Genomic DNA, 17,560 nt, shown 5'->3' with positions numbered 1-17,560 from the left:
AACACAATGTTTCAGTGTCACACCCAAAGAAGGCTTCACAGCATAAACATTGTGTTTTCTTTCTTTTCTTTTCAGCATGGAATAAACCTATTACTTGTTCCCTAGTAGTAATATTCTCATTTAAAATAAAAATAATTTAATGCTTGCCAGGGTTTCTTCCCAAGTTATTACAGAGACCCTGAGGGGCATATTGTCTATTGACAGCAGTGTTAATATCTTGTATTTTTTAAACCCTGTTCATAGCAACAGTGATTAGGTGTAGGTGTGTATTTGCCAATAAAATTTTTTTTCATATTTAGGCAGCAAACCAAAACTCACAAAATAAATAAGCAAAACGGGAAAAAGCTCAAAAAATGCATTAGCCTTACCAGGGGAGTTCCAGATTACATTCCCAAGATTGCAAAGAACACGCTATACACTTCAGATACACATAAATTTACTCTGAGTACAAATTTGCCATAACATTTACGTAAACAAAGGCCAATTCTAGAAGAACTGGTGAAACAAGTAAACCACTACAACTACTGTATGATAGTGAACATGTTTACAAATTAATTTAAAGATATAAATCAAGAAACAATTTGTCATAGTCTGGGAAACAGTCCCTAAAAGACAGTAACATGAGCAATGGCACCAGACTTTGACAGCTGGACTGTGCAAAGATACTATAGGTACAGTACATAAGAAATGAGAGCAAGCCTTCTATTTATTAACTTTTTATAGTTATACAGTATTATAGAAAGTGATGGTAAAGATAGAAGTACAGCTTATTGATGAGTAACAAGTTCCCCCCCAAAAAACAAGAAGTCTATCACAATTGTATTGAACACTTTCTGAGTTCTTAAGGCTGTCCTAATCCCATGCTGTTATTGTGGGAGACATATTTTTAACCAACAGTATTATTTCAATTGGGCTCGTCTGTTGCTTTTGCTCTAAAACATCCACACATCACCAGAGAGCCCCTCTACTCCTACTCTTTGTATTTGGGTCTGAAAGGACACATACAGTAGCAGGGCTTTTTAGGAGCTGTTTTCGGACTGGGATTTCCCTTCCCAATGGATTGGTGAAAGAGGCCCCTGGATTACAGATTCCTCTGTGAAATTGTCAACATGCTCTATATGCACTGCATATGAATATCTTGTTCAGTTTAAAGCTTTTTGTGCTTTCTGTGAAGAGTTCAGTGAGGTCTCTTAAAATAAAACTCTGTTAAAGTTTTTAATATACCTCTTATGTTATCCCATCCTTTTCAAAATGTACTGTATATGTTCTGTACTGTACATGTACTGTAAGTCTTACAGTATACTTCTAAACCAGATACAGATGTGTCGCCACCCCCTCTGAAATGTAAAACTCTACCACAGCAGAGGAACTGGACCTTTGGCATGAAAGAGTTATTTGGCATTGTACATCCTTGAAGCCCACATGCAACCAGGATTTAATCCCAACAAGGGCAGGGAGAGCTGCACTTGTCAAGTATAGGCAGCCACAAAAGGAGTAACTAGTGTAGCACCTACAGTATTAAAATTAGGCTTGTCATCTACAACCATTCCACCATTATTCCTTGGTCTGTGCCATGAGTAGAATTTTTTCTTTCTTCCAAACCATAATCTGTCATTTAAGAGACATTGTGTGTCTGTGTCTTAAAAGAAACTTCGTGTGAAACAAACTTTGACAGGACACAATTTCTGGTTTAGGGAATCGGCTTTCTTCCTATTAAACTCATTAGACATGCTTTCTAGAGCTTGACATTAGTTCTTATTTTAAGTTTGACAAAATGTACTGCTTTATGCAGTTTAATCCCAGTACACTTTGCAGAATATTAAGAAAATAAAATAAGTTTAGGAGGTCATAAGAAACCACCAGTGGAAATCAATTATTTTCAGTCAAGTCAGCTGTATTTAAACAGTCCCAGTTATTAAACTGTCACTTTATAATCGCAGCTGTATTATATAATGCGTCCCATATGCTGGTACTGTAGGTCAGAGTCTGTATGAAGAGAAAATCATTTCTTTTCTTTTCATTACAGTATTTATTTTTATTTTTGTGTTTTTTTAACTCATGACACGTATAAGAAAATACAAGTGAAACAAATATGTATCTGTGTATTCTTTGTATTATCTATGTTTATCAGGATACTCATCTAATAAATAGCATGTTTTTCATTGTATTCATTTGTCTGAGATGCTGACCCATGAGCAGATTAATTGGGCTTCATTAACATTTCTTAACAACAGTTTATTTATACAGTACATGCATGTCATGGTTTGGGAGTCATTTCTACCTCCCCTAGGGAAAACATTTAGCTGGTGACAATAGCAGGGGGGAGGCTAAGAGCATATCCTGGGGACGCACTTCCCATCAGTAATGTATTTGTTCATCTGATGGTTGACATATTGTTAAGATAGCTTTTGACTAGGCAACTTGTCAAATTGCTGATGATGCTAAAACATGGGCAGTGACAAACACAGAAACACATGCTTAGATACAGTATATACAGTAACAAAATGTGTGGAATTTAAATCCAGGGAAATAAAGTTCTACAATGCAGAAGTATCCAGCTACAGTGTATAGAATCCTACTTGTGTAACAATACCTCAAAATCACAATTGAAACCTTAAGGGGAAATAATTTAGGACAGAGAATTGGAAACACATCTTTACTCAAAGAACTCAAATGTGAGTCTGGGAACTCAAATTCATGTCTGGAAATAGGTTTCCTAGTCAGGTGGTTGAGGCCAAAACTCTGGGCAACTTTAGATAAAGGCTGATACCTCATCAACTGCATCTTCCATTCTCACAAGGTTTCCCATGCAATTTATTTGGCTATAATTATCTTCAATAAATAGCTATTGTACACATGTAAATTCTGCTGACTTGATGCTACTCGTAATACACTATACTTTCCAAAACAGCTTGTTATTACTTTTTAAAATACATGGTACACAAGTGAATGAATGATCGTCTCATTTTTCCTCATCTTTCTTTTCCAAGTACATGTAAGCCTACTGTAGCTACCAACAAGATACTGTAGGTAATTGTAGAAAATGTCCATTTTCAACAGAGGCTTGAGGCACATCAATTTTTTAAAAATATTTCTGGCTTTTAGGGAAAATGTTTACAGTACATGCTTAAAAGAGTAGTTGGAGTACTTATTTTTAAGTTTTTTTAAGTACTTATTTTTAGGAATCCTTCTGGAAACAGCTGGATAAGATTTTTGGACTGATAAGCTACTACCAATCATGGAGCAAGACTGGCTGAATGGCCTGTTCACATTCTTTACCTTTCTTAGGTTCTTATTTTTTATTTTAAAAAGTGATATGCAAGGCCAGGTCTGATTCAGCCTAAATAGGGTGCATTACACTAATACCCTTTTTCAATGTTGGCTTTACAAAACATCTTCTCTGTGGCTAGATCAAATAAAACATTAGACAGAGATTCACATGTCAATCACACTGAGGGAGGAAGGAGGGCTCTGCATGGAGAATCCTTAAAGGTAATTGTGAAAAAAAACACCATGATGATAATTAGTGAAGGGGATTGAGCAGTTGCTCATTTCTCCCTTTCTTGTTCATCCCCCCAGTACATTAATTTCAGTAATGTGAAAGTCATGCTATTGAAAACATAATGCCTGTCAGAGCCCTTCATCACTCTATTAACTCTTCAGAACATAATGTCACACTTGCGTTTATAAGGATATCTGTTCTTGTAATTAACATGCTGTCAGATATACATTTCTGAAGAAAATGTTGTAGGCTCTAAACAACCAGAGTATTGTAGATCCATTCTAATGACTATTCTCTTCTGTATCTGCATCACTGTTTTACTGTTGGCAGCCGTTCAGAGTACTCTTTCTCCCTCTGCCTCTCTAGATATCTGGTAACATGCAGGAATGAAGTCCAATTACATAAGAGACCTGAGATTTCTTTATATCAAGATCTTATATGGTGGAAAGTCTCCAGTTTTGATAGTGTTAGGTAGATGGAGGTACAGTAGGTACCACCTTTATGGTGGTACAGTAGGTAGAACACAGTCAGTCACTGCAGCATTTTTATTAATATTTTTAACCAAGTACCTAAAGTTACATTTTTTCTTGTTTTTTTTGTAAAATGTATTAAATTTCCTTTGAATCACACTAAAGATTCCAGTTTTACTTTGCAAGTTTATAAGCTGTACTCTTACAGTACCTGGAGTCTGTAAGACTCCACTACTGTATTTCTTTCTGATTGACACTGCATAATTGACATGGATATTGAAACATTTGAAACGGCCAGAAGTATTTTTTAAGTGAAATTAGCACACTATATGGTCATAGTCATTCCTCAACAGATGCCAAGCTTAACTGCAGCATCTGTAACAGATCGATGGAAAACTGAGTCCAGGCAAAGATGCATTATTTATTACATGTGTTTTCAATCATTTACAACACAGCTCTTGATATACTGTAAGAGGATATAATGCTCAAAGGAATGAGCTGAGCATAGAGGGTTTTCTCTGTATTAGAACAACAGATTTGTTTTAACCTCATAATATCAAATTCCACATCCACTTTAAGATGGGGTATCTCTCTGTAAGGGATACACTTGTGTGCTTTACTTACAGAGAAATGCGTTCACTTCAGTAATCAGGTGCTTGGAGGCTGTAACTGGGGAGTCAGCCCAAACCTTGTGCAAATGCAGGATGACTCTTTCAATGTAAATGTGAGCAGGGAGGAAATTACTCTGCCAGCCTTAGAAAACCTCATCACTTTAGATGACTGTGTACAATGAATAGTGCCATGCTCAGCAGAATGGCACAACATATCATTTAAAGTACTTACTGCCCAATCAATAGCATTATTGAGTGTATCCTTCACTCTGATTCAATTTATTTTCTCCATCGATTGCTTCAGCCAGGGCTTTCACACATGCACTGTTGCATTTGTGCATCCTCTTTTCTTATTTTAAAGTTAAATAAAAATGCATAACATTTTTTATTGAATACGTTTTATATATTTTTTGCCTGTGCTGTGCACAACAAGAAAACAGGAAATCAGCATCGTGTTAAAAACAATAGCACTGGACCGTCTGTATAAAACAAAATTGCATCTTTGAAATTGTAAATCAATACTACCATCTGGTGGGCATTTGTAGAATATATTACAATTTTTCTGTTTTGATAGAAAAATAGTAATACTGTAATAATTGTATACAGTACAGTAACTGAAAAGTGATGTCTTAACATTTTGTATTTATAGATTTATATTTAATTTAGTTTAATATTCTCATTTAAACCACATTTTTAGAAAAGTACCTTTTATAATCTAACAATTAAAGTACTATGTCCTACCGAGGCTGCTTAACAAACTAATTCAAATAGGATTTAGATATCATTTAAGATTCTGAGGATTGGAGTGGAAATTTCTAAAGAGCAGCTAAATAGATTGATTGAATGGTAATTCTTTTCTATTCAATCAGTAGAGTAACCTGAGACCCCTATTTGGGTCTCTAGAGGATCACAAATGCATTGCAGTGTTAAACACAAACCATGAAAATTGCACAGTTCTTAAGGCCACACAGGGACTGGATTGTAATTACCTTACAAAGTAGACCCTACAAGTTTAAACCTCGCTGTTTGGATTGTGTTTGTTCATTGTATCTCAATTGTCTGTCTCAAAATGTGTGTATTAAAGCGTACTGCGGGCATGCTAAACATCATCAATATAGCCTTCTCAAGTTACAGACATGTATTTTGGTGTAATTTAAAATGAAGTGATGCAGGTATCAGTACAATATACAGTATAATCCCATGGGAACATTTACCAGTCACAACCTGGTAGTCTGAAATTGCTGTGTTAGTACAGTAGTTGCTTACATAAAACAAATTAATAATATGAGTCATTAAATACAATCAAATCACTTTAACTTTCAATAATAAAACATAAACATATACTGTAAAAGAATGGTAATGTGAAGTTGTATTAAATATTTTCTGATCTAAATAAGATACTGTAAGATCTTCAACCCCATGTGACAACTTATTGGGTGTTAGCATCTCCCAAATACAAAAGTAAATTTAAATCTGACAGTAACAGATTATTGCCTTCAACAGTATAGCAGCATACATCAATACAGAATTATCTTATAATTTGAGTTTCATTTAATGAAAAGTTAAATGTGTCTTTTTTAAATTTGAATTATAGCTCATGCAACAGCTAGCACCAGAATCATAACAGTACCAAACACCATCAACAGTGGACTGTTTTCACCAATTTCTGGTACTTCCCGAACCCTCTCTTAATAGGTCCTATTGTATAATCTACACCTACTTCACAATTACTTAACGCCTCATAGCTCTGCACTGTGTATCACTCTGCTGCACATTACAATGAATTGTAGCATTACACATTGAAAGAGACAATTTAGAGTAGTCAATCAAGCCTAAACAGCCTATCTTTGGGAGGAAGGAGGAAACATGCACCCAGAAAACAAAAACATACTGTAAGCTATTCTGCCCTCCAAGCTGCCCATTAGAATCTCGTTTCTTGATAGAAGCCAGGTTATTCGTTTCATGCAAACGTCACAAGCTAGACAGATTGCCAAAGTGAGAATCTAACAGAGGTCCCTGAAGTGAGACAGCAGTGGTAACCCCCAAAGCCAGAAGAGCAAATCTGAGATCAAGGTTACTTTTTTCTTGCACCTGTAATGTGTATCATATTGTGTATTGTCCCATGTAAGACAGACAATTACTGATAATTGCATCATATTTTCTTTCCAGTATTCCAAAAAAAGATGTCTCAGGTCGACACTGGTTCACTGTATTCTATTTCTTCAAGGCAAGGTAAGAGTATACAGTACAGTATGTGATGAGTCTGTTTAGAAGTACATGAAATGTTTCAAAAGTCCATGAAATATTACATTTATAAAATAAGGCTTTCTGTTTTACAGTTTCTAGTCTTAGTCTATATCTGTCTCTATCTTCTACTCCGTTAGTTTGGAAACATCCTGCCCAAAGGCCAACAGAACAGTGTTGGTCTATTGTTCATTCCTCTCTGTATTCTTTGCAATCACTGATGATTCTTATGTACTTTACACAGTATGTATTTAGGAAAATAATTATGGAAAAAACAGACATGGATAGAAACTGCTAATATGACACAATTAAATCCTACCTAATGTCTAAAATGGACATGTGCCATAGTACAGTGAAGTGTTGATGAAAGTCAAGTGGGGAGCTGAGTCAGCGTGCACTGACTGCAAAGGAACACATAAAGGTTAATTCAACACTGAAAAATAGAAAAAAGAGACACCTGAAGAAGGCAAAACTTTTGAAACATTGTGTCTTTATGCTTTTCAGTGTGGAATTAACTGTCACTTATTCTCATGTATTAATGGAGTGTACTGTGATTGGCTGCCGTGTGAGTGGTCAAGAATTGTCAAACCTGTGTAAGTAATTTAAAAGTATAAACAATGAATAATTTCATAATAGTTTGGTGAATACCGCTGCTCCTGGAGTACTACTACTACGTGCACATTGCGAAATGTGGCTGGTGCGCAGCATGGAGGACCTGCACACAAAAATCCCATTTCTATTTAGATAGAGGAATATCAAGAACCAGAACTGAGGCTGGGCCAGCTCTGATGTTTTTAATCTTCCCAGCCCTAACTTGTTTCCACTTACGTCTGAAACCTATTCTACTGGCTGATCCTGTTTGGCCAAAAGTGTGCCTCAAAAAAGCAGAATTCATATCCCTGACACAGGAGCAATTAGTTTGTTCTTTATTATTCTCTTTTAACCTGTAATCATCAGTGCTGTCTCACCACAAGACTAAACTGCTTAACCATACAGTACATGCTGTCTTTAGGATACTTGTCTATCCTAAAACCAGATTAGACAACACTAGTTGTGGAATAGAGGAATCAGCTTGCAGGTAGCTGGAGTTGATTCCTCTCATAAACTCGTTCAAAATCTCTCTGTATCTGAGTGCTCCTTAGCTGTCCTAAACCCTAAACCAGTGTTAGCACCCAATTACAGCTGCTTCTATACAGAGAATCAAAACAAATGAAGAAAAAGGCAGTTTTTTTGTAACAGACTGCTGCCTGAATCCATATTTCAGCAACAGCTGTATTCCAGCACTTGCCTCCGGAGTTCATGAAACTGGTATCCTTTACTAAAGGGGTAGTCAAGGCAGAACATCCAAACTATCCAGAAGTGATATTAAGTAATATGTCGATGATGGTCCAGTAGAAAAATTTCTAACAGTTTATCTAAACTGTGAGTAGCATTACTCATATTTAAAACAATAAGATATAAAACAGTGCAGTTATCTAAATGTTTAATTTGTGCAACCCATTTAAGTATAAATCCTTTCCCCTTTTTACACAAGACAAGACTTACACAAATGCAACCTTATGTATAAACCTCTTGTGGAACTCAAAATAAAACTTTCTAGGTAAGAAAGGTTTGTTACATGGTTGAAAAGCAAGTAGTGGGGCAAGTTCCAACCGAGGATGAATTGCATACAGTATACAGTAGGCTCCATTTTAAACTTTGCTTTCCCTCAAATGTGGCTACAGCATATCTGCACATTATCGCCTGAAAATTGTGAGCAATCCATATTATTTTATTATCCATATAATTTTTTTTTATTATTATTCACTGTGTATTTTATTTGGATTTTTTAATTACTAAATAGCACAGTGCAGGGCAATGAAATGTACATTTTTTATATAAATTTGTTAAAAGGTCATTCAAATTTATTTACTGTGTTTTTAGGTGTAAGCTATATTTGGTGTTTAACGATTCTAATTATAGGTTTTAAACCTTTTTACATTCGTCGTTATTTCACTTTTCTCCGACTATATAAAGGAGGGATGTTTCCTTTCATTCTCTTGCTCTTTACTCCCATCCATAATGAGCACAGATGCCTGCTAACCATTAAAGTGCAATAAACCTGCTGTTCCCGCAGCTCTCACATCCCTAATTCCTCAATTCACTGATACAGCTAGGGAAAATAAAAGAGGATTGTGGCAATATTATATTATTCTCTCTATGTATTCACACAACAGCTAAGAAAGGGTGGCCAATTTGCATCAAATTTACATAAAGACTCAAGGAACCAAACTCTTACATAATCCAGGGAGTGGGTGTATTGTGTACTTTTCAGTAAAGTTTTTCTGGCTGTTCTACAGTACATTCATTCTCTAACCAAATGGAAGGCTCATTGTCCCCCAATTATGAACATTTAACTAATTGATTAATAACTAACATTGTATTTAGAATGCCCTGGGCACAAACACAACCCGAGAGGTTATGTTTAATAACAGGAATGCTTTATCGTGTCTGTCTGTGTTCCTCCAGGTAAAGGAAGAGACAATATCTCTTCTACATATGACTCATTTGCCCCTTGCCAGCCCTCTGGTTTGGAGGAGCTGATTGAACTTCAGGAAAAAGTAAAAAGGGGATCGCTTACAATGGATGAAGCTTTGGACAGATTCAATGAGTGGCAGAAGATGCAAAAAGGATTGGATGCATTGCAGCAGGTACTGTTTTTCATTTAGCTTAACAGACATATACTCCTTGCTCATGCCTTTTTGTATTTTCATACTCATTATGAACCTGGGTCTATTTTTAAAGAAGTGATGCACTATGAATAGGGAAATTCCAGTCATGCAATTAGCTCAGATTGCTCTTAAAAATGTAGAAATACACATTTCATATTAGAAATACAAAAGTAGAAAAATGTTATATCCAAGCAATATGGAATTACATTGAGATATCTAAGAATTAAATTAATGAAGGTAAGATATTATTGTTTAGTTCTTATCAATGATTAATTAAAACAAGATTTTAAAATAATGTTGATTAATTCACCAAATGTTTTTTTATCTAAATTCATGTTTCACGTTTCACTTTATCCTTTGCAATTGAATTCATCTCTTTTGCTAATTACTGTACATCCCACATTTCATTTTCTTTACTCTGTCATGGTTATTTAAAAAGAGCAGATCAATAGACTTTACCTCTAGGAGGTGTTCTGAGAAACTCAAGCAATACGCAGTAAGCAGAAAGCAAGCCATCATTAGCCATGTCTACCATTTCAGTTTCATATGTTGACTTTCCTGACAATCCTGATAAATTTTCCCAATCATTGTGACGACCATTGTTCCATGATAACCACAGATACCCTATATAACAATGTTTTGTTCTATGTTTGCATTAATACTTGATAACTGAATTCTGTGGTCTGTACTATAAATACTTTTAGCACTATATCCTTTGAAATTACCCTTGATATATAGTATAGAGGGGAATTACTGTGTTTGAATGCTCTTTTTAATGCATAGTGCTACACCTACTGTATCATCTTTCCTGTCTCTTCAGAATGCTATGTATTCATGTTCTATTCAATGCTGTGTTCATCACCATCATTCTCTGTTACCTATGTTTTAGTGATTTCGATTACAATTACCTGCTAATGCAGTTGCGTTTGTTTCTTGTATTGTGTTCTTAACGACCTTACCATGGGGGCAGCACAGTATTATGGGTAAACGTTTGAGGGTTCAGTTCCCCCACTGCAGAAACTTGTGTTGTACTCTTAAGTAAGGTGTCTCTGTTGCACCAAACCACCCAGCTATAAAAGTGGAGACTGGCAATATTTTTTTTTATTAAGAAATAAGTCAGTCTTAAATAAAGAAATGTCACCTCTAATACAATGTTAACCATTATAAGACAACAACCGAAGATTAATACCTATAAATTTGGTTGTGGCTGTAGGGTTTAGAAAAGTGTAACAGAGGTCATAGTTTTTTTTTTGTATTTTAATTTTATTTTGTTAATCCTGTCATGCAGAAAGATGATATTCTGGCTACTTACAGAAAGTGATCACTGCTTCAGAACTGCATTGAGTTCTGGCTTACAACAAAAGCTTGAAACAAACTGCAAACATGAAACAACGAGAGCAATGTAATATATTTGAAGTTTGAAGATCCTTTAAGATGTGCAGTTTGGGCACTTGGAAGTGTGGTTGACGTGGCCTACAGTATGTGTTCCAGTCCAGGAGGATTAGGAAGCTAGGAACGAATTTGTGAATGCAGAAATAGCAGAACCCAACATTATACAGCTTTGTCAGCTTTAGGGTACTGGACAAATTATGATTACAAAGCTATAGAAATGCATTTCTCTACAAATACATCAAGTAGTCATTAGAAAATAACGAAAATGTATAAAATATCCCCTGTTAAAAGCTGAACTTCCCCATCTTAATATTAATTAAGAAATAAATAAAATAAACACTGGATTCCTTATCACAAAAGTTATATAGTAAGAAAAAAAGATACATTTAAGGAGAGAAATTATGCATAATTAACATAATACAGTAAGTATCAATTGCTTTACTCTCATGCACCGTTAGTGCAAACTAGTAAATAGTGATTTGGATTTTTTTTATTGAATGTTTAAAGGTAAAATTGCAACAGCTGAGGGCGAGTATTATCAACAACAGAGAAGATGATGACAATGTCTACGGTAAAGTTAACACAGAAACATTTGCTTATAATTGTTTTAAACTGTATGATTTCATAAGAATGATTAACAATAAGAAATTGATATGAATTTCACACAACAATTAAAAGATAACCAGATGAGAATAAGCAATTAATAATAAGCAATAGAGAATTCAGTACTTTATGCTACATGATATGAAAGACCATAGAGAACAAGAAAAGGTTTTATTGGATATTTTAATTTAAACCAACGTGTTGAGTGCCTTAGTCTCACTCAATTAACTCCTTGATTGACATATTGACATATTTTATTAAAACATTAGTTATACATTTATTGCATTCATCAGCATGTACTGTAGGCTGCAAAGGAAGAAGCTAAGGTTAATTCCATGTGGGGAATTTTTCAGGGGGGAATTAACCTGTACTTTTCCCAAAAGCAAAAAAGGTATAATCTCACAAGTGCTGTGCATGATTTAAAAAAATACCATTCAGTAATGAGAGTAAAGGTCCACTGGTTCTTTAGTTTAATTATCTAAATGTTTGTGCGACAGTTTATTTAATTTAAAAAGCACTGTTCTGCTTTTTGGAAAGCTAAATTTTATCAATTTTAGAATGTCATACAAGAATGCTGCTCTAGGAAAATAACTGAAATGAACAGAGTGGTATTTTCTTGGCAGATAAAATTAACATCATCCATCATACACCAGGTAAGTGCTGTGTTTTTTTCTGCCCACTGAAAAGAATTTAGCATACAGTGAATCAGCAAGATAGTATTTTAATTGTTTCTTAAGCAAACAAATATCAACCTACAGGATTTTGTTCCCCTTTAGGTTCCAAAATCACAGAAAACTGGTAGAGCGAAAGCTTATTGTTGATATTTATCATAATTTTACTATTGCTTATCATTTTTAATAACAACACATTGTTTCTTTCGTGGTTAATTGGGGGGTCATTAAAATGTTGATGTAGTGTACTGTATAATACTGCATGAGTTTATTTAAACTAGCAGAGTTTATTTAGACAGGATATTTTCCCAAAAACCACTTAACAACTTCCAAGGAATAAGGACTTTATATGTCTTATGTCTTTACTATATACCTTTGGATTCATACACCCCTGGATTCATTAGCTTTACATTAATTTTCACTTTACATTCGAAATTCACTACTGATGACAGTGCTGTATTTTTACAGGCTTTTGAATTTGTAATCACTTTCACAAAATGGAGGAAAGCAGTAAATTGTTAAGTTATTTATTAATACCAGTTCTAGTGGAACTGAACCTAAATTTACAAATGGAATTTAATGCACAAAATCCCATTAGGCTTTATCTCTTATTTCTTTTGTTCATGTTCTGACTGTTCTTTATGTACTGTATGTACAGTAGGTATGAGTGACTCAGGGCAGGGAAGCCAAACTGCAGAGCAGGATTTCTACAGCAAGCCCTTCAAAGGCAATCAGGTAATTGATGGAAGACTAACCTAAATACATAAGTATACCTTGTTTCTTTAAATGTTTTGATCTGACTTGGATATACTGTACAATCAAGCTAATGTAACTGTAAATCCTGTTAAAGTTGCCAAACTTTAAATTTTTAGTAGTCATATACAGTATAGTACTTTAATGTAACAGCTAATACGCACTGAGAGGTATTAAAATGTAAAAAGTACTGATTCCAATACTCCCAGCTCCTCCCAGTTTACCACACATTCAGTATAACCAATTTACAGTAAAATGTAAAAATGATAACCTAGTTACAAATCGTTAAATACGTAGGCCTGAAAATCTATAATTTCCATGTTGTTATTGTCACACAATTAATAGCTAAAAAACAATTGATATGCACAGCATAACTCTGTGTATGAGATTTTTTTAATTAAGTAGACTTTTTTATTCCAAGTCCAAAATGATCCCAGACACACTTCTAAGAGCTAGTGGACATTTTATTTTAGTTTTTAAACTATTTAATGTTAGATGTTAAAACATATTACTGTATGAATGAATTAGTTGTCCTACAATTGACTGGTATCCCATCTAAGGTCTATCCTGTCTATCCTGCCTTGTGCCCACTGACTTTATTGGATTAGGCCCAGGCTAATCACAAATTTGTGTTCAGATTTCTTCTGCTAAATTTATCAGGTCTCCCCATAGTAATCTCAGTTCAAAGACCAAAAAGATTTAGTTCTTTAAAGCTGACAGCTGTCAGGAGAGTTCTGTAAGCACAGATATGCATCTGATTATTCTTATCTGAATAGATTTAACAGCAGCAATATGTTTTTGTACACAATTTTTGTTCACAGTATTCTATATGAGGAATTAATAGCACATTTTATGGTGTTAACTTAATATCCATTGATTAAGTGTCTACATTTGAAACATTGTTTAGAAGATGAGAATAATGTGTCAACATAAATACCTAAGTAATGTTTCCCATCTCATCTATTTATAGTTTGTTTCTACTACTCTATACTTCTGCTACTTACTGTATTTAAACTAAATGTAATCTTTCAGGTATTTGAGTAGCCTTTGATTCCACCTTAATCTTTCTGAATTTCTTTTTATCGCTGCAGCAGTGTTTTCCCGATCTTTCTATCTTCTTCGCGTTAGGAAGAGAAGTGGTTTAAAATTAAATACAGCATAACATACTGTATGCTTCATTTATACAGTATCCATTGCTTGTTCAAAGGCCTCTGATAATATAAATAAATAAATAAATAAATAAATAAATAAATAAATAAATAAATAAATAAATAAAGACTTACCTATTCTAAATCCACATGAACTATCCCTTATAATCCTGATCCAATACAACTAATCCTCTAATTAAGCTCTCAGTATTGTTTCCATAATGTTTCATGTGATAAAAAAGAACAAGTTATATTGGTATGTAATTATTTTATTTTAAAGCTTTATCAACCTTTTTGTTAAAGAGTGTTATTTCTTGCAGAAGTCTAGTCATTGGTATTGCACTGCCTTGAGTTACTGTTCAAGCAGTTTTGTTAATGATCTAACAAATAACTTACAGTACACATAGAAAACTTGTCTTGTGAGCAAATCATCTTGTCCGATTTTTTTTACCTTTTAATGTATTTGTTTTGCAGTCTCATTTCTTTGGGAAATCTGATAAACGATAAATGGTAAGGTGAATATTAAATGCAGTAAATTGGCTGCCTTACACAAAGATTTTGAATATTTTTTTTGTTCTTGTTTAAACAGTCACACATGCCATTTTATTTCATTATTGTTGTTGTTTATTTGTAATCAATATAAAATCAGCAATTGTTCAATTTTGCTTTTTAAATTTACCTTGTCTTGAATGATACGTCTAATTAGTCAATTTAAACCATCTTTGAATACTGTTTTTATTACAGACTACTGCAAAGCTGAAACAAAACAAATGAAAGCTGACTGCGAATGTACTGCTGTATAAAATTACTATACACAATGTTACATTGATTTTTACACTGAATCTTTATATTATTTGCAACACATCTATCTTAATGATTTGTTAAATTAATCATTTTTAACAAAAAATATAGTTTTTAACTTTAATAATAGCATATATGTTAATACATGAATGTGGGTAGGACAAATACATTCTCCTCATAGTTTTAGTGTTACATTTCGTGTTTAAAGTTAAAATTTTGTTTCTGTTCATTCCTGTTTATTCATGAGTATTCACCATTATTTTTAGAGCCAGTAGAATTTTTCTTATTTGTGCATTTTATTATTGTAAGGATCAGTGAATCTTTGTGATAAACATTTTCCTTGAACATTTATAACATATAAACGTAATAAAACGCTTGTATCTCTTATCATTGTTTTGCTTTTTTCTTCCATTTTTAAACACTGATCTGTAAAAAGGAGAAAAGGACAGGCATCCTCAGCCTGTTTCTGTTATTTCTGATCCACACTTGCAGTCTCTTGCATGCACTTGTCAAATTGGCATGCACAACACCTTTGAATTGAGCCCTACAGGATTAATTCTGAACTGTGGTCAGTGGTACATGTCAGATCAGCTGGTCAGGAAGTACTAGCAACCTATTACATAAATAAGTACTTCAAAGTCTCTCCTCAAAGAACATCATAAGGGTCATTGTACATTTGGCTGAGTGCCACTGGGGTTGGTGGGTTTGAAATTAGCCGTGCAGAAAGCCGGAATTGCTGAGACTGTCAGGGTGCTTGTGTACAGTGTTATCAGTGAGAGATGCTTCAGCTGACCGTCTGATAGCCTTAGTTCTGGTGCACTTGGGAAATGAAAAGAAGCAGATGGCCTGACAGCACAATTTAAAGGATGCATGAATGTTATTTTCACCCCTCTTATACTGATACAAGGTTTGAGCTGAGCTGATTTAATAAATGGTGACTTCAATCTAGGGTACAGCATATAAACAGCATATAAATACAGTACATATATATTTATAAAATAAATGCTCATTCCAAGTTTTAAAACTGGACTCTTTTTTTACTAAATTATCTTACACACTTTGTACTTCTGCACACATGCTCTATGCTGTAGTAGATTGCAATGTATTCACCTCTTTCACACGGCAGGTGAAAACTGACAAAAGCAATTGACATTTTTAAGGTTTGAGTTTTTCCTTGCAGTTTTTGCTTACATGTAAATTATTTTTCCCTTTATAAGTGTTCGGTTTGATCATTCATTTTTTTTACCAAAATACTCACTTTAAAAAATGTGTAGACATCATTTGTAATTCAACAAAATGGGACACTGGATGGGGTGTGAATACTTTTGCAAGGCATTGCGTATTGTCCTTTAGTAGTGGGTGCTGGCCCAATCTCTGAAAGTCTGGGGGGTTTAAATCCTGGTTAGGGCACTGCTGTTGTTTCAAGGTAATTTGCTTCAATAAATGGCAAGCAGAATAGTTAGGTATAAATGCAAACTACTTTAGATAAATACATCAGCCAAAGAAATTCATAATAATCATCTCTGTGGATTTACTTCTTCAGACCTTTACAATAACTTTCACAAAAACACAAAACGTTGACTCTACAGCAAAAAGCATTGAACAATACCTTATGTATATTTTGTACACAGAAATTTGTGGCCATTCCTTAACTAAACCATTTTTGTGATGAACAGTAAGTGTTGAAAATTGTACTTTTAAGCTTTCATAAAACTACTATATTTTAATGGCATTTTTTTCTTTCAAGCAGAAGAAAAAATGTTTCAGTATACTGCAAATGCAAATGATTTACTGCGTTAAAACATTGTAAATCAAGCCAAGTGTATCAAATACATCATGCAGCTGTCTATTTTCTTTTAAATCCAACTGCTTACATGATCTTCTATCAAATGCTAATGAAAACAGATGTCACAGTGATTTTTATTTATAGAATAGCAACACATAAATAAACATTAATATTTATTGACGTCTGTTACAATTCTTAAGAGAGAGAGAAGAAAAAACTAGAACTTGTCATTCTGCTTTAAGTAAATCAGAAATGTTTGATTAAAATAGAAAATATTATACTCCTGTGGGTCCTTAACTTAAAAAGAAACAGAAGTTTTGAACAAAAAAATCATTGCCCTCTACATGAACTTGAAACACGAACAAATATTTAAAATCTACAGTGTGTGCTTTGATTCTCATACTACACTGGTTAAAAAAATAGAGGAAAAACTGGGTGACTTTCAGTATTTTTTTATGACCCTGAAAGTCTTTTTCATCTTTGCAAGAAATACTACAGTACAGTATATCATCTCTAAGATTTTGTAACTTATGCACAAGAATACTTTAGCTGAAGACAAATCAGTGCCATCCATATTTTGAAAACAATACATTTTCAGTTTTAATCCACTACCATGACAAAAGATGCAAACTAGCCTTTAATCTGCAAACTATTCAAACAGTTTACTATGATGAATAAATATATTGTGTACACTCGATATGTACAGTATCTTCATTTCTGTTAATATGCCACTTCCGATATAGACCTCATCTAAGTGACAAATTCTAATGTAGTAGACTGGAAGCATTTTGGGACACAGGGTCTTCCCAGATTATCAACATCATCAATATTTTCTGTAAAAATACATTATAGCTTCAATAATGGGACC

At 33.9% G+C, this 17,560-nt stretch overlaps 1 protein-coding gene across 1 annotated transcript in view; it reads left to right on the top strand.

Moving 5' to 3' along the window:
• Positions 1–13,013, top strand: part of LOC148840987 (B-cell scaffold protein with ankyrin repeats-like) — a 124,016-nt gene extending 111,003 nt beyond the window's left edge. The window contains exons 10-14 of the mRNA XM_088914737.1: positions 6,753–6,815; positions 9,336–9,517; positions 11,438–11,501; positions 12,157–12,186; positions 12,863–13,013. Coding sequence (XP_088770863.1) covers positions 6,753–6,815; positions 9,336–9,517; positions 11,438–11,501; positions 12,157–12,186; positions 12,863–12,963 — 440 coding nt within the window. The 3' untranslated portion in view covers positions 12,964–13,013. The remainder of the gene's footprint in view (positions 1–6,752; positions 6,816–9,335; positions 9,518–11,437; positions 11,502–12,156; positions 12,187–12,862) is intronic.
• The last annotated feature ends 4,547 nt before the right edge of the window (positions 13,014–17,560 follow it).

Source organism: Atractosteus spatula, chromosome 1, assembly GCF_055471065.1.
Source record: "Atractosteus spatula isolate fAtrSpa1 chromosome 1, fAtrSpa1.hap1, whole genome shotgun sequence".
Lineage (NCBI taxonomy): Eukaryota > Metazoa > Chordata > Actinopteri > Semionotiformes > Lepisosteidae > Atractosteus > Atractosteus spatula.
This window is presented reverse-complemented; position numbering and strand designations above follow the sequence as displayed.